At 34.6% G+C, this 18200-nt stretch overlaps 1 protein-coding gene across 4 annotated transcripts in view; it reads left to right on the forward strand.

The window, feature by feature from the left end:
- Positions 1 to 18200, forward strand: part of LOC149556303 (uncharacterized) — a 70822-nt gene that overhangs the window by 41277 nt on the left and 11345 nt on the right. For 3 of the 4 annotated variants that reach the window (XR_016364659.1, XM_089830521.1, XM_089830522.1), the window contains exons 10-14: positions 14317 to 14513; positions 14690 to 14905; positions 15180 to 15455; positions 15610 to 15757; positions 15893 to 16026. Coding sequence is in view for 3 of the 4 variants with exons in the window: in XM_089830521.1 (XP_089686647.1) it covers positions 14317 to 14513; positions 14690 to 14905; positions 15180 to 15455; positions 15610 to 15757; positions 15893 to 16026 (971 nt within the window). In the remaining variant the exon portion in view is untranslated. Of the gene's footprint in view, positions 1 to 14316; positions 14514 to 14689; positions 14906 to 15179; positions 15456 to 15609; positions 15797 to 15892; positions 16027 to 18200 lie in introns of those variants that run through there. The other variant, XM_089830523.1, reaches the window with a different exon arrangement.

The raw sequence follows: 18200 nt of genomic DNA on the forward strand, positions 1-18200 counted from the left end.
GGGGAGTCAAGGCAATTCTTGTTTGTTGGCTAGAATTGATTGTGGATTTTTGTTGGAGAATTGGCAAGCTCTTGGATCCAATCTGTGGTTTTGGGAACCAACAGGAGGGTTGCAAGAATTCGAGTTAACCTTGTTTGCACTCTTAGTAGTCATTTAGTTTGTGAAAGATTTGGCATTTTGGATTTCAGTTGGAAGACTTTATAATCTGCATACATGATGTGAATATGACTTTGTGATCTTCTCACAGGAGTTTTCTCTCTCCAAGTTTAGGAAGCATTCATATTATTTTGACCAAATAATTCTATCATTTTATCATATCTTCTTTTCAAATTTATTTGTAAGAAATTTATTAAATAGTACCCCTCACTATTCACAATATTTACTTCGTGTCATTTAACTGAAATATGTTCTCTTTGATAATATTAGCTGGCTCTTTACTAAATTGCATATGGTGAAAGACTAATAGGCTGACTAGATATGTCTATACCATTTGTAATGTCCTATTTGAATTTTTAACCTCTTTGATAGAATATTTTGTAATATCTAGGCAAGTTTAGTTATCAATCTCTATAAAATAATATATAGATCGGGAACTATAATTTTTTCAATCCTCTTTTTGATAATTTAATGAATTTGCACAATTAATTTATCTTATAAAGATCACATATACAACAAATGCGATCAAGTTGAAGTTCTAATAATGTCTATCACAAGATAAATCCACCTAGTGTAATGATCCTTCTTGAGAAATTGTGGTTTCCATTCTTCAGTTCTTCTCATGAGGGGTATTATCCTCAAGTTCAATGAACTACAGTTCCATGTTCCAAAAGAGTAATAATCAGATAATAGAAAAATTATTCTTCATATGGCGTTTATTTTTTTTGATGTCTCATATTTATTGTTTCCCTTCTATAGTCAAGAATCTTCACGTCCCTTGACTTTTGATAAATTAACATTTAATTTTATATTTTCTAGTTATATTATTATAATATTTTGGTTTTGTTAGTTTTTAGGATGCTGCAAATGTACTAAGCATTGCCATGTTGGGTATGTGTGTTCCAAATGCAACATCCTCTTAGATTTATATTGAGGATAGGCCATGAATAGACATGCCCCGTCATGGGACATGCCTATTCATTAATCAGAGAATTAATATAATAACAAATTTAATCATATATATATATATATATATAATTTTTTCTCATATAAGCTAACCTTATATCTCAAATATAAAGAACACATATATAATTGGGTTATCCGGTTGAAACTATCAAACATCAACACTCCCTCTTTGTTTAGAACGTTAACCACATAAGAATAAATATTACTTCAATGTAATATTACAAACAACAGTTTTAAGGATATCTCATTTGACATCTTAGAAGATTTCCAACATTTGATATCACATTCAATATCATGATTATTGGTCTTCCAGAATATCAACACATGATATTTACCAGGTACTCAAGAAGTTTTGATATCACATATGATATCAAGAGTATTTATTGTTCTCCGAGAATATCAATGATATTCACCAAGTACTCAAAAGTTTTTTGATAGAGTATTTGATGTGATATCAAGAGTATTGGTCTCTCAGAATATCAATGATATTCACCAAGTACTCAAAAAAAGGTTTGATATCACATCTAATATCAAGAGTATTGTCCTCCCAGAATATCAATGATATTCACCAAGTACTTGAAATAAGGTTTGATATCACATTTGATATCAAGAGTATTGGCCTCCAAGAATATCATGATACTCACCAATATTAGAATGTCATGATATGACCTTCCAAAATGTTGAGATGCAAGACATTTACCATATACTCAATTTGTTTGATCTCATAATACAAGTAATTGTAAGATTGTCATCTTACAATAACTGCTGCAATTACAAGTGACATGATTTGGAAGTCATCACTTCCACATGATGTACATAGGGGTTAGGTCCATTAAAATCACATAGTCACGAGGTATATTCATGAATCATAGTCCTCTTGACCGCTATAATTTATTGATCACTGGAGAATCTATCTCAGCTTGGTTTACTCCCTATGAATCAATATGATCGAGATCACTGAAGGTTGTCTGAATCATAGCCTATATTCTAAGTTGCCGATTTGGGTTTGGGGATGGATTCGGGTTCAGATTTGTGGGTTCAGGAAAATTTTTGTTTTCCCATTTGGGTTCATGGGTGGGTTCGTGAGTATATATACAAAAAAGTAAGAGAAATCCACGGGTCCTCCTGGGTTCATTGTGGGTCCTCTCGGGCTCATTGCTGGTCCTCTTAGACTCACCATGGGTTCTCTTGGGCTCGCTGTGGGTCCTTCCAGGTTTGCTGCGGGTCTGGGCAGGGTCCTAATGAAATGTCAATCGCCCGCTAAATCTCAATGTCCTTTTTTCTTGCAAGGACATATTGGCAAAGATCAAGGCAAATAGTTTGTATAGAAATAAATAAGGTAACATAATACTTAAATCTTTTACCTTTCATTCTCCTTGATGGAGCCCTAATTTTTTGCAAAAAATTGAGCCTCCATTTGAAAAATAATTTTGGAAACCTAATGAAGTTGTGATTGATATCACGGAATGTAAAGAAGATTACCATAAGAGGCTTGGAAAGGTAATAAGGGATTTTTGGAAATCAAGTTGTAGTATTGACTTAAGTTTATGCGTAGTAATAAGGAATTGGTGTATTCTTGCTCAATATGTTCAAGAATGCAGAAATAAGTATAGCATAATATGAGCAATACAGTTCAGCACATACATCAATATATATACAAGTTATTCCACCATCAGATTTCACAGTGATATATATATATATAGCAGTGATGATAAGCAACGATATATCAAGGATTAAAACTATGAAGGGTAAAAATTGCAGCGTACTGTGAAGACAAAGCTATTAAGAAGTATTGTTATGCACCTATGAAAATTAGAAGTATAGCATGGACAAAGTCGATCTGTGCATGCTAAGAAATAAAGTTCAGACTGATATGCCAGTATGCAGCAAGAAAGGAGACAAGGATTTCCCTCATAATCACTGTGAATTCCCAGGCTTGACAAGGATATTACAACATACGAGATCTCAATGTTTTAAGTGTTAGAAGGATTACTCTGAAACTGTTCAAAGTATTTGAAGATTTAATAGATACAAGATGCCATATCTAAAAATAAAATAAAAGGCCAAACAGTACAAGTCAACCAAGCAAAGTAAATAACTTTGAAAGAACATTATTGCTGGTAGATAGAGGAGCCAATGACAAGGTTGTCTCAATAAGGAGTCAGGTGTTGAAATGGATGGGTAAAACACTAAAAGTCACGCCATGTGTCCACGTCAAAATTGCCAATATAGTCAAACATGCGTGAAACAAATAAGGAGACATAAATTTGGAATGATTTATTACCTACGATAAGTCTGATGAGATACAGTAATAATTTTACGTGTCATCATAGAAGTTATCAGGAATATTCATGATCCAAAGACCGATGGATTCAAATTATATGATGAGGTCTGAGGTGTTGGCATCGTGGATATTAGAAGGCATGAAAGTATGCAATAAAAATCGCTCCCAAACATAATTAAAAGGTGAAACCTGAAAGGTTTTACAGCAGATGAGAGCAGCAGGGCAACAATAATGATAAATTCACACCTACAAAGAACGGTGGGTCAAGCTATTCCTGATAGTTTGAACAAACAGTATACCAGGAGCTATGATGTTGAAGACAAGATTGGTAATGATTCTTTTCCCATTCTACTTTCCCTTACTTTCGTCATATTCCATTGAGTTTTAAACTTCCATGTTGTTGGGTTACCATAATCGCTTGTTGTATACAAATGAAAATTTGTATAGAGGCAAATTTGGTAATCTCACATTTAAACATTGCTCTGTACTACTCTGCACTTCATGCTGATGTTTAAAACCGAAACATATTATACCAATGCTGGCTGCTACATATAAACACCATTGTGACTATATATACGTTGACAATGCTTTTGAAAATTTCTCCGATTGTTTTGAGGATACCATTGTGACTATATATACGTTGACACCTAAGATCGAACTGCTCTGGTACCATGTTAGTTTTCAGGATGCTGCAAATGTACTAAGCACTGCCATGTTGGGTATGTGTGTTCCAAATGCAACATCCAGTTACATTTATATTGAGAATAGGCCATGTCCCTTCATGGGACATGTCTATTCATTAATCAAATATTTAATATAATAACAAATTTAATCATATATATATATAAATTTTTCTCATATAACAATAACCTTATATCTCAAATATAAATGACACATATATAATAGGTTTATCCAATTGAAGCTATCAAACATCAACAAGTTTTGATATTTTGTTATTGTTATTATAAATTAATATTATTATAATCCCATTTTGAAAAGGAAACAACACAAAATATAGACGTGATGGAAATTAAGTGTGGTATACTTTTTAGGTCGCTCGTTTTTATGGAACTTGCTGATGTTGGGATATTAGGTTTACTTTTTGCCCTAAGTTATCAATTTTCTCAGCTCAAGCTTGGGATTTCGGTCCATTTTTCTTTGGATACAGGTGTGTGGTTTGGTTCTCCAAGGTTGTCAGTAGGGAACTATAGAGGAAGGGATTTACTACCCTTGAGATGATGACATGTCAAGGGGCAGATTGCCCAACTCTACCTCAATTTATGTTGAATATTTGTCATTGATGTCAAGGGTTGATGATGAAGGTCATTTAATATTTTGGAGGAATACTCAAAGTATTAGAGAACTGATGTGATGTCTATGCTATAAGAGAAATGTTATGCAAGTTCAAATAGAACTTTTAGTAATCTCCTCTTCAATTTTTTTAATGAGAAGGGAGAGATTGATGAAGACGTGATTGATTATCAACACTCATTAATGATCAATTTATCCCTGCAAGATGGAGTTAAATATTTTCCAAAAGGGGGAAATTTACAATTCACAAATTGTCTTTTCGAGCAAAGTTTGAGAATTTGGAATATAATGCTTTCCGTTCATTCCATTTAGAACTGTGTGTGCATCTCAAGATAGTATTTCTTCAACGTTCACCATTAGTGATGGCCATGTTACCAAAGCAAGGATTTGATGATGGTGAGGTATATCAGGCTTTGAGTGAATTTGTGAAATCAAATCAATGTTCAAGCGATGAAATAAATATTGATTTAAACACATGGTTTGAAAAATCTTTGAGGTTGTATTTCCTTATTTATGGACTATGACAATTTTACAAATGGGGGCTAAATTTAATATGCATTCATTGTGTATACTCAATGTTTTGGATGACTTAAAAAATACTGATTGATTTTTTTTAAACAATTTTTTTAAATTTATTTGTCTTGTGTTTTTGGGTGCAATGGCTTGATTTTGACCAACTGTTATTTAACAATTTTTTATGTGAGCCAGCTTTACAGTCTGGTAACATTTCTACATTAAAGAAATAGTTTGAGGTAAATGATACATTCTTCAACTGTCCATTCTTTGGAGGTGTGATTATTAAGTGAGCAGGGTTTTTGAGTGGAGTATGTTAAGAATGATTACTAAGTGGAGTATATTTAGAATGATTATTGAGTGGAGTTTGTTATTGAGCAAGGATTGAAGGAGAGCTTTTTTACAAATTGCTTTCTTTTGTTATTATGATCCTCACCTTGGCACGACATATAATGTAGGTGTCACAAGAAGTCAATAAATGTTTCAGGGAGTGTTGTATAATTTCTTGCATGGTGTTTGCTGTTCCAAGTGTAGCTTAACATACCAAATTCACGTACATGTTGGTGACGCTTGGTGAGAGTATGTAGGCTTGTGACAAGGCAATTCATCACTGTTGCAAACTATGTTTAGATCAAATCAAACCTGTTCACTTTAAGCCTGTCATCATAGATTTTTGAGATTCACATTTAACTTTAGTTCGGAGATTCAGTGCATTTGAATTGGTGCTTCACATAGGGTTGGTTCTCTTTGTGAGTTGGTGCTCACTTATGTAACCTAGATTGATGCCCATTTCATTAATGAAAGCTATTGATGTATCATTGTTTTTAACTTGAAAAGGTTTTTCACATGAAATTTGGTGTTCACCTCGTATGTTTGCTCTTTCTATTTTATTTCACCTTTTATGTGGTTTCATGATTTTAAAAGTTCAAAATACTGATTCAATCCCCCTTCTTAGAAATTTCTGTATGCTCTTCAATTTACTAGTGCTCTGGCAAGCTAGAAAGATTAATGAGAAAAATACAAAAAAATGGAGTAATACAAATATTCGGATTACAGAAATAGAGAGCTCGTGCTTACCTTTAAGTCAACAACCTTTTGGGATTGCACACAAGCACATGATGGGGATGCCTACACCCCATGCTTTTGTCTGTATGGTCAAAAATTTAAAACCTATCATGATCAAATTGTTGTGGTTTGCACACCATCGACCCATTGCAAATGGGGACCCCCTCTTTTTGCTTTAGTAGTAGGAGTTGTTTTCTTAGGTGGTTTGAGTTGGCAACATTTTCAATTCTCCGGTTTCGAGGGCAAGTTTGGGTAATTTTTGCTTGCTGGGAAGTAATATTTGTCTGGAGTTTGTGTGACGGTTTTGATGTTCTTTTGAGGTATTTTCTTAGCCTAAGTCCAAGTGGGAGGGTAGAATTTTAGTCTAAGTAAGGAAGGTCTACATGCGTGGGAGATGGGATGTAACATCTGGTTCTCTCGGGTCTAAATTAACATTTCACATACTCAAGGAATACAATTACTATTTTGTTTCGTATGAGGACGGTTATATCATTCATGTTCATGTGAATAAGATATACTGTTGAAATCAGTTAAACAAAATTTCTTAACTAATTACTTGAAGTACCATCAAATTGAATTACTCCTGACATTAAAAACCACATACCTCGGAAGACTGAGTTCGAATCAAACTAGGGATGCTTCTGCAACCACCCGGGTTAGTCCACAAATACACTATAACAATTTCATATGATAACTATTATCTACAAACCACTATAATTTAAATTAGGGCATCACTTACCACTGTATCAATTAGGGCATCATTTACCTTCGGTTCATTTAGGGCTTCTGATACCGCTATGTCACTTAGGGCTTTTGCTACCATGGATTCATCTAGGGCTTCCGATACCACGGATTCAATTAGGGCTTCCGATACCACTGTATCATTTAGGGTTCCAGTCATCTCTCAATTCAATTAGGGCTTCAGATTCCTTTTCCTCTGATTACTTAACTGTGATAGTATCTCAAGATTAGAAAATATACTTATATTCGTTATTCATATATATGAAAGTAAAATGATGATAACAAAGAAATGCTTCAGTTTAATCTTACCTCTTAAATAAAAATGATAATACCTGTTTTTCGATAAACGATTGAATGCATGGCTTATCTGTCTGATGCACATTCGACATCTTGAGAGAGGTGAAACATTGTCAGGGGCTTAACCACCCAACCTCGGACCACAATATATCCCCACACAATCTCTAACGAGAAAGGCCCTCCCTACTCGGAATTGACAGGGGTCATCTTACCATCCACTGGGCTTACTGGTAGTTAACTCACCATACGACTTGGCAACAGGAGATCACAATAGCAGGATTGTGCATGAGCTACCAATTAATTCATATTAAATGATAAATATTAAAATGACATAACTGATACTGATTTGATTATTACAGATTTCCTCTTTAAAGATCTCAACAATTTGACAATATTCTTCCTGAGTGGAACATGCATGAGCTAATGCATTAATTTATTATTTTATACATATAGTTTTGCTGGTATCATTCTTGTATTTTCTTTTACAGATTCATCTACACCTCCTCACCATAATCAGGCTGTCAGGCCGGTGACAATTAACTTTTACTAATATATCTTGTACCTCTTCACAATATACTGGCTCTTCAGCGTGTGAATTCCTTGGTACTTTGATTTGTGACTCGTTTCAGATATGAATATTATTCCATATTGTAAAACCTCTTTATCAAGAAAATAAATCATTCAAGAAGACTTGCAGAGAGATACGTGATCGGTTATTATAATGATGAATTTCTTTATCTAAAACAATACTAAGGCAGTCAATTTATTCTTTGAAGATATTTTAAAATTGGAAATAAGTCTGCGGTCAGCTTCAACTAATGTTCTATAACATTAACAATTCAAAAGTGATCAGTATGTGATACGTTTGACCCTCATACAGTTCATGTTCTCTTTCAGATAAGGGAAAACGACAACCTTGCATTTCTTATTGGAAACATCAAATTTTATGTTGAACATACGTATGGCCGACTTAGCATCACAAAGGAAAATAAATGAAAAGAAAGAAAAACGTCTCTTACGTGACACATTGTCACTGTAATTAGAGAGGCTTTCGCTTGGCTTTAGCTCGCTTCTATGCACTGTATGCAGTGGTGATTGGTAGTAATGAAAAACAAATGTAAAGTTATCAGACTTCGGCGCTAAGACACAGTATTCTGTTCAATGGAAGTAGGGACCATTAACTTATGGAAGGTAAATGATAAAGCAATGGTTCTTGATACACGACAAGGAATGCATAAATAAGCTTTAGCCAACCTTACGGCTACCCAGCAGTTGCAAAAGATCATGCTTGATTCTTTATTTAATTGGCTAAAGGAAAGATGAAATAAGGAAGATAAAAGGTTTTAAAAAGTTTATAATTATTAAAATCTAATAAGCAACATCACTAAATTAATAAATAATAAGAACCTGACTCTATGGCTTCCATCCGTTACAATAAACCTTACGAATTCCAATCATAAATTCGATTTAGATTCCCAAGTAATAGATCGATTAAGAACATAAAAGAGAAGATGAAACGATAAAAAAGGGAAAAGATTATAAAATAGTTCCAAATACCAAATATTAAATTGATTCCAACCAAATGCTGTTTAGCTTAAAGCGAGGAATAATAAAATAGAGTTATAATCCAAACGTTATTAAATTATGAACATTATTATAATCTTATAGGTTCATATAAACATCATTTTATTAAATTTTAATGGTGCCGAATCATTTTTATATTATATGCATGTTTATAAATATTAATTACAATAATATGATGAAAGATATATTCAAATCCTTTAAGATACGATTTGTATTTAAACTCAATTAACTTAATTAAATTATTAAATAACTCATGCAAGTCCTGTAGATATATTTTGTCTAGGTCTTTTACCCGTTTGCCCAGTGATGGTGATGCCCTGCCTAATTCTTTTCTGACAATGCTTCCACCCCTTCGACATGCTTCCTGCAAGGAATTTCTCAGTAATTAAATTATTTATTTATAAATAATCATAATAGTTAACCTTTCATCTTAATTTCATGAATTCGTGATTAACGATCAACTATCATGTCATCTTCACTTGAAATCATAACGACCAACTAACTTACCATTTCGCCAGATTATATCAAATTAAACTGTCAACTGACTTCATGCGAACTTCAACGGCTATATTTCAAGCTAGGTGAAAAATTGGGATGTAACATGGGAGAAGGATTGTGAGGAAATTCTAATGTTCGGTGGACATCCTATCTTCAAAGGATTCCTACTAGCTATCATTTCTCCCCAAAATCTCAAGATTTCCCCTTAGGAAATCTTATTACGGTGTGAGGGGTCCTTATGATGGTAGCAAATTGATCAATGCAATGTTAAAATGATGAAGAGAGGGAAAATGATAGTTTTCTTAAGGATAATTGTTGCAGTCATATTTGGTGGAAATCCTCCGAGTGAAATAAGTGAAATAAGTATCATGCCAAGGCATAGCAACTTGAAAATAAGTGAAATAATTAGCATAAAGGTGTGGAATGGCAAGTTTTGGGAGTTTAAGTGGCAAAATGGGGTAAGTTTTTGAGAAAATCATATTTGGTGGAAATCCTCTGAGCTTAGGATTCCCACCGCCCTTAATCCTCTCAAACCAAAATTTCCCCCTTGATTCCAAATTGATTCCAAGCAAGCATTTGGGGTAAAGGGAAGGCGAGTTAAAGCAAAATTGATGAGAAATGACAAAGTTTTGGAAGGATGGAAGGAAATGAAGCATTAAGTAAATTTAGTGGAAAGTCTCTGAGCTTAGGATTTCCACTAAGGGAATCCTCCAATGCTTAGAATTCCACCTCTCCATTTTTTTGATTCCATGCAAGACTTTAAGATGAATGACAAATCAAATAGGTAGATTGGGGAATTGTTAGAGAAATGAATTTCAGCGCTAAGTGATTAATATTGGGATTTTTTATGCTTGGTGGAAATTCTTTGAGCAAAGGATTCCCACCGTGGAAATTCCCTTAGGATTTCCACCCAAGAACTTTTTCTTCCAAGCATCTAGAAATACTCGAGACACTGATCATTTCAAGAAGATAGAAAGGCTTAGTCTTGAATAGGAGAAATCCATTTTGTTGATTATTAATGTGAATTTATTTTCAGATTTCGTTCGCTAACTTAATGAAGCTTTTTTTTTGTTTTGGAAAGCAAAAGATGGAGATGATGTCAAAGGTTGAGCTTGAAACTTCCAGAGCAGAACCAAGAAAATGCTACAAGAAGATGGCTCAAATCCAAGGGCTCAAGTGAGAATGAAAGATTCATGTTCAAGCTATCAACTCGCAAATTCATATTGAAATCAAGAGCAAATTCAGGAATGTGCAGCAAATTCAGGAATGTGCAGTCGATCCAACTACATGAGGACATATTCAAAGAGAATCAAGAAAGATGAAGTTCACAAGTTTATGAAGATGGAAGTGATTCAGGTCAATTCCGTGAGGAAATTTCAAAGGATGGAGAAAATCTCAAATGCCAAGAGATGCTAACAATCGACTAAGAAATATTTGCAATTCTAATAAACATCTTCTCAAGCCAAGACTCCAAACATCTTCTCAAACCTTCTCAAGCCAAGACTTCAAACATTTTAACAAACATCTTCTCAAACCTCTTTAAGAAAAATGGCAATTGTTTGTCTACTCTAATTAAAAAATTTCAAATTCAAGCTCAAGCAATCACATCATGTCAAGTGACTTTTTTTTTTCTCATTGGCTATCTAAATTATTGTTTTTCTTATTGGCCCATGAATTGGTGCTTTTATGTGATTGGTTGTAAATTTGGCAACCCTAATTAGGGTTTGTGGTAAGAAATCTTGACCCTTGATCTTGAATTGATCTTGGCCCTTCATTGTGAGTTACTTGTTATTGCTGTAGAGTGTTGCATGGTTTCTTCAATCTTTCACTTTGAGTAGATATATTTTCATGTTGAATTAGTTTAGTTGAATGGAAGTTGTTGTGGATGTTTACTTGTTTGACTCGAACAAATTTGGACCATTAGCCTCTTGTCGATGGTATGGGTGCCTTGCATGGTAAGTCGATGATTAAATTCAGTCAACTTTAATTGATATTCAATCTTTAGTTTGCATTTGCATCCATTTGATGGGATTGGAGAGATGTTGATTTGAAAAACCAGTCGAGTGTTCCGTAGAAGCTTGCATTAGGTGGGTGGATCCACTGGTGAGATTTCATCTAGTAGAGTCTAAGTCATCCATGATTCCTTGCATTTGCAGTTAGAAGTAGAAGTTATAAGTTTAAGTTGGAGTTGGAGTGGGAAATTTGGAAAATTAGAAGCTATATTTTCATTGCACGTTGTAAAGCCAAATCTTTAGAAGTGCAAGAGTTGATATCCATAAAATGAATAGCATAAGTCCCTTTGTGATAACTAGCATATCACATCATAAAACTGAGTGAAGTCCACGATTAAGAAGGAACCTTAAAGTCATTTCATGATCTTACTTTGCAAGCTTAGCATGAGAGATGACCTTATATCAAGAGAGAATCGAATAGTTGGTGTTTCATGTTGAAATATAAAGTATTTGATTCTGCATGTTGTAGTGGAACAAAACTCTCATCAACATGGTCCTAGAAGAGCTCTATAATCCATGAACCTGTTTGCCTCAGTCAAACCTCGACTTTGGTGTTTCTACCTCCGTAGACAACTAGATAGAAAATTTGGATATAAATATAATAGATTGCATAATAGAAACAAACCCTGCTCAATGGAGTAAAAACCCTATTTCTTGAGATCAAATGATAAAATGATTAAACACAAATAGAAGATAAATGCATTTATCGATTTTATAAAACAAGATAGTATTGCCACACAATATATACTAGAGCTAAGAGAGAAGAAAAGCGTTACACAATGAACACCTTGATATTGAGATATGAACTGATTGCAAGCAAGAGAAGACTCAATTGCTGTGATATTATCTGTAGATTTTGACATAGTTTTGTTAAAGAATGTGAGAGCAAGAGATCCAAGTGTGATTCTTGTGAAAAATGAATGCAGAAGGGTTTTGTTGCTCAAATTTAGTTGGAGTAACCTTTTCGAGTGCATCCAAGCGAAGGGAGATGTGTCCAAATCAGACCTGACTTAGGTGGAATTGTAAAATTGCAAGTGGAAATTGAGAGCTAACTAGAAGGCTGGTCAGAAAATTAGCATAGCAACTAATAAAAAGGGTGGAATCAAAACAATAAGGTGCACAGACAATGGCCAAGCTCAGAATTTCGGCGCGAATAAAGCAGGGCAGAATAGTTATATAAAATATAACATTTAAAAGTTCTTACACATTAATTTATGTTTTATAAAAATACGGTCAAAATGTTTGAGAGCAGTTTCAGATTCATAAGAGTTATAATGGAGGTTTTAGATTTTAGGAGATTCTAAAAAATTCAGTCTTAATCAAATTTCACGAATTGGCATGCTACCATCAGTGTTCTTTTTCAGGTTAAAACTTGATCTCTTCTTGCTTTGCATCGTTCACTCCATCCTTTTACACTTAGGTTCATTCATTTCATCACTAACAACTGGACTTTCAATTCCACATCCTTGAGTAGCCTGGCTCAGTTCTCACTGGTATCCCTGAATGACTTGACTCTCCAGTGAGTTAAAATTGCTCAAACTCAACTTTTAGGCTTGGAGACATGAAAATTGCCACTAAACTAGGACTACCTGTGAAAATTACCTTACTGTCAAGCAAAAACAAGGGTTCCCCATTTGCAATGGTGTGAAAACCTCACAACAATTTGATAGGGAAAATGTTTGCCAGCTTAGCAGATTATGGGTTATCTTCTCCTTTTACACATAGAAAGTGAGCTTCTTTGATTATGGTTTATGTTTTTTTTCTAAGTTGCCGGTTCGGATGTAGCTTCAACATTTGGGTTCGAAATTCGATCAAAATTTTTTTGGGCTGGGTTCAGGTTCATTTTGGGTTCGACCGTACAAGATTTTAAAAAAATCAATTAAAAGACTATATATGCTGCAGCAAGCCAGTTCATACACCACTATGCTATCTAAAGCAATTTAGCAAATTCAACCAATATATATATTAATGATTTTATTCGAATGCCATGACAAAATGTCAAAATATACCACCATATCAGGTTTGAACCTCACTTTCGCTGGAAACTAGGGCAGCGACCTTCTTTGTGCTGCACAGTCACACTGCTGAAAAAGTAAATCACAATGGGGACAGCCTGCAAACAAACCTCTTCGAACACCCAAAATGATGGTTTTTTAACACTGCATACACCTTATTAAAGACTTTTAGGTTGAAATTAGCCCAAAAATACTTTTAAAAAAAAAATGTTGGATAGTCAATATGTTTTTGGCATTTTCCCAGATTCGCTTGGAAGTCGCACCAAATTCTGCCCGGGCTTGTTTTCCTCTGCCAAATTTGCACCAAATTCTTTCAAATTCGACCAGGGTTTGAAATGCAGAACCCACAGGGAATTTGCCAGCAAAAATGTGAATGTGAAGCGAATTTGAACCGATTAAGAATTTTGAGGAATCGAATTTTAAATTTTGCCTTCTAGTAGCGAATGTGGTAACTTTGTTTTTTTTTATTGGAAGTTTGAAGCCCTCAATCAATGTTTAGAGATTCTGTAGCTTTATTTATGCAAGCAGTATTCTTCCTATAATGTGAAGTATCTCATCACCCATGCATCTTGATGAGTTTCATCTGCTGGTTTTCCCTGGAATAGATTTTCTTGGCATGCACCTGGATAGATCAGTGTCAATCAAACTATATCTTCCGCAACACGAAGATATAATATTGTGTTGCAACTTGTGTCTTAATGGGCTGCATCTTTAGGCATCAGAAATGCTTCATGCTAACTATAAATTTGAACACAAGCCTACCGTTTGGTTGCTCTTCATACTGATTTTTTTGAGGGGTGCTAGTGGAAGCATAAATTTATTGATGTTAAATTGTTGTCTATTAAGATCTAAAATCTTGTTTTTTACATTGCAGATGCCTATAATGCCAAGCACAGTTCTTTGAGTTTACATGAAGCTACCAAAACTGAAGGTGGATGTCTTATAACAGATGGCATTGTACAAACCTCAAGTGTTTTGCCTCTAAAAGTAGTGACTGAAGTGGAGACTTTGGGGAAAGGACTACAGAATGAAGTTGGCGAGTACAACTGCTTCTTAAATGTTATCATACAGGTAGTTATTAAGGCCATTTTGATCTTTCATGACTTAAAAATACTTATTTTGCAATGTACCAGATATTTAAAATCATTTAGCATGTTGCAGTTTTAGAGGTTGTTCTTCTGTAAACGAACATTCTTTTTGGCTGTTTGTTCAATATTTGTCTGAAATTGAGAATGTTGAATGTATAGTCACTATGGCATTTACGGAGATTTCGGGAGGAGTTTCTTGCACTGTCAAAATCCCTGCATGTCCATGTGGGCGATCCTTGTGTTGTCTGTGCACTCCACAGTATTTTTCTTGCTTTAAGCTCAGTGACCAGTGAAGCAACCCATGAAACTGTTGCACCTACTTCTTTGAGAATTGCTCTCAGCACACTTTATCCTGAGAGTAATTTCTTTCAGCAGGTAATAATCAGAATGTGCTCAACTGCAATACTTTAAAGTTTTATATAATCTTATGCTTATGATTGTAAGGGTTGTGAATGTTCTAACTATAACGAAGTAGTTGTACTTACTGTCTGATATAGAAATAGAAACAGGAATGCTGATTTTTAATGTAACTATTTATTGATTTCAATTCTCTTTTTCAGCTTCAAATACAGATTAAGAATTCACCATGCAACCCTTTTCTGATGTTCAACATTTATCTAGCTTTTTCTGAGTATTGTTACTGTCTCAGGCACAGATGAATGATGCATCCGAAGTACTGGGTGTCATTTTTGACTGCATGCATCGCGCATTTACATCAAATGGCACAACTTCAGATTCAGAGTCAGATGGAAGTGGCAATGTTGGATCATGGGATTGCCAAAACCAAACTTGTATTGCTCATAGGCTGTTTGGTCTTGACATTTCTGAACAGATGAATTGCAAGAATTGTGGCCTAGAGTCGCGGAACTTAAAATACACTTCATTCTTTCATAACATCAATGCCAGTGCACTCCGAACAATGAAGGTGAGTCATAAATTCCGTTATTCCAACTCTTCATGTTCAGGTTTTACTGAAGTGGCAATGTTGGTGAGATACATATATATGCCATCAATTTGGTGTTGTGCAAGGATATTCCTTTCATTAGAAGCATGATATTTATAATACCAACTTGCTTCAGATCATGTCCATAGAGAGCTCCCTTGATGAACTTCTAAAGTTGGTGGAGATGAATCATCAATTAGCATGTGATGCCGAGACTGGTGGTTGTGGACGGTTAAATTACATCCACCATATTCTTTGTGGTGCACCACGTGTGTTTACAACTGGTAATTCACAACATTCTTGATAGATGTCTCATTGCATTTGTGAGTGCTTGTTTTCAATGCAAGTGTTCAGATTTCTTTTCTATATGTTCTATACAATTTAGGATACAAGCTTAATATCCATGAATGTTCTGTCAGTTTTAGGTTGGCAAAATAATTGTGAAAATATTGAGGACATATCAGCCACTTTAGATGCTATTACGACAGAAATAGATGTTGGTGTTATTTATAGGGGATTGGATGAAGGCTACACACATCGTCTGGTATCTGTGGTACGTATATATTTAGGGTTTATAATCTTCTTTATCCCTTTCGATGATAAGCTTACACCCTAATGCAAATTTATTGCAAATTGCGTAAGTTATAGATCTATTTGACTAGATTGGTACATGAGAATTTATGGCAAGTTCTTTGATTAGTAGCTCACAAGAAATTTTAGATATTGCCCTTCACAATATATCTTCTGTTTCTGATATGATTGAAATGTTAAAGTAGTTGCCCATTATATCTATATCTGCACTACTGCTCTCTGTCTAAATAACCTTTACTTTTCCCTTTTCTTGCCAGTTAACCTTGAAGTCAGCATTTAGTGACCTTGATTAGAGTGCAATAAATTATAGATCTAACTTTTGGTAGTCATTTAGTGTAAATTTGATAATTTCATTGCCATTAATGAAATGATAATGTCAAAAGTTTAAACCAATCAAGGATGATAAAATGGGAACAATAAATGCAAAAATTGATGTTTGTGAAATAAAGCATGTATGGCGAGTACAAAACTATTTCTATTGAGTGTTTAAAAACAATCTACGCTACTGGATCTCTTTGATATGCCACGGATCCTGATTCTGGTATGATTGGGATTCTGATTCTGCCCGGATTCAGGCAGGATTCCAGATAGGTATCAAGAGCTGCAGGAATCTGGGCACGCGTTGGCTGTTTCAGCCTCCAAAGAGTAGTGTTTTTAATTTAATGTGCATTTATCTGATTTTCAGTTGCACTGTTAGAGGCTGCGAATCTGAAATATTCAACATGTTGTTTGCGTTGGGTGCTTGGAATTATTTTATACTTAAGATTGCAAATATACCAGGATCGGCTACTTGTATCTAAACACATCAGTCTTCATAAATAGTTCATCACACTTGCTGCTCAACAGCTGAAGAATTCATTGATGCTGCTCACAATATAGACATGTTCTCTCAAGCATGACATATTCTCTCACAAACATATGTTTTTTGCCAATTTTTTTTTCACTACCTTATGCTTGTTTTATATTACACACCTGATAAAGACTTGAGTTCATTCTTCTTCGTACCAACATTTCAATCAAACCTGTTGGTAAAATGGATAGCACACCCCCTTGAAATTTGTGACAAGGGACTAACTGCCTCCTGTGGTTTCTATATGTCTAGTGGTTGTATAGGACATTGGCAGGTTGATCTTTTGGTGCAACGGCAATTCGGCAACGGCTCTCGTAACAAAAGGTATCAGAGCTTGGTCACAGGTTTGAATCTCCTCAGTTAATATTGATGGGGAGATTGTTGGCAAAATGGTCAGTGCTCTTCTCAGGATTTGTGACAAGGGATTAACTGCTTCCTTTGGATTTTCTTTAAGTTTAGTGGTTGTATTTGGCATTGACAGGTCGATCTTTTGGTGCAACGACAACCACACTTGTAACAATCCCTCCTTAAAAAAATAGTTCTTTTGAACCAATAACTAGTGTTTAACGCTGCTTACTTGTAATATCAATTTAAAGACGTCTTCACATTGAATGTACATGACAACTGAAGAAGACCACTATGTTTTTTAAACAGCTATAACTTCCATGCTTCCAGAAAACTGCTTTTCATTCCATGCAATATTTCAGAAATAAATCACGCATCCAATTATCTCACTTTACATGGCTGACAGTCACAGGTTACCACACACAGAGAAAAACACTCAGAAATGGCTAATGCAGAGTTTGCTTTGAAATAACTGCCCCAACAAATAATATCATTTCACTCCAAATATATACAGCCTGAATAGCATTGTTGATTTCATTAATTCGTCATAAAAACTGTTGCAGAAATACAGACTGTCTTCACATTAGCCTTCAAATATAGTACACAGATTCTATTTTGTACGCATGTCTCCCTCTTTCCATGATAAACACATATTAAATCATGTATCTTCAGCACGTCTCAACACAAAAATTCCTTTTCTATTTATAATGGCAGAGGAATTTCTAATTAATTGAAATCAGTTTCAATGTACAACTTTAGAAAATATACCCAGTGCTGATCTTAGGAGTCTAATAAAATGTCAGCCACATTATCTTCTTTCTGTAGATCCTCAATTATAAATGTTGCCAAATATGATGAGCTCCATTGAGAATTAAAAGATGAGATGACATATGGTTTAACAACTGGCACTAAATGCAGACAAGTATTCACAGCTCAGTTAG

The sequence above is a fragment of the Cupressus sempervirens genome, chromosome 5 (assembly GCF_028749045.1).
Source record: "Cupressus sempervirens isolate cs-2001-9-10 chromosome 5, ASM2874904v1, whole genome shotgun sequence".
NCBI classification, from domain to species: Eukaryota; Viridiplantae; Streptophyta; class Pinopsida; order Cupressales; family Cupressaceae; genus Cupressus; species Cupressus sempervirens.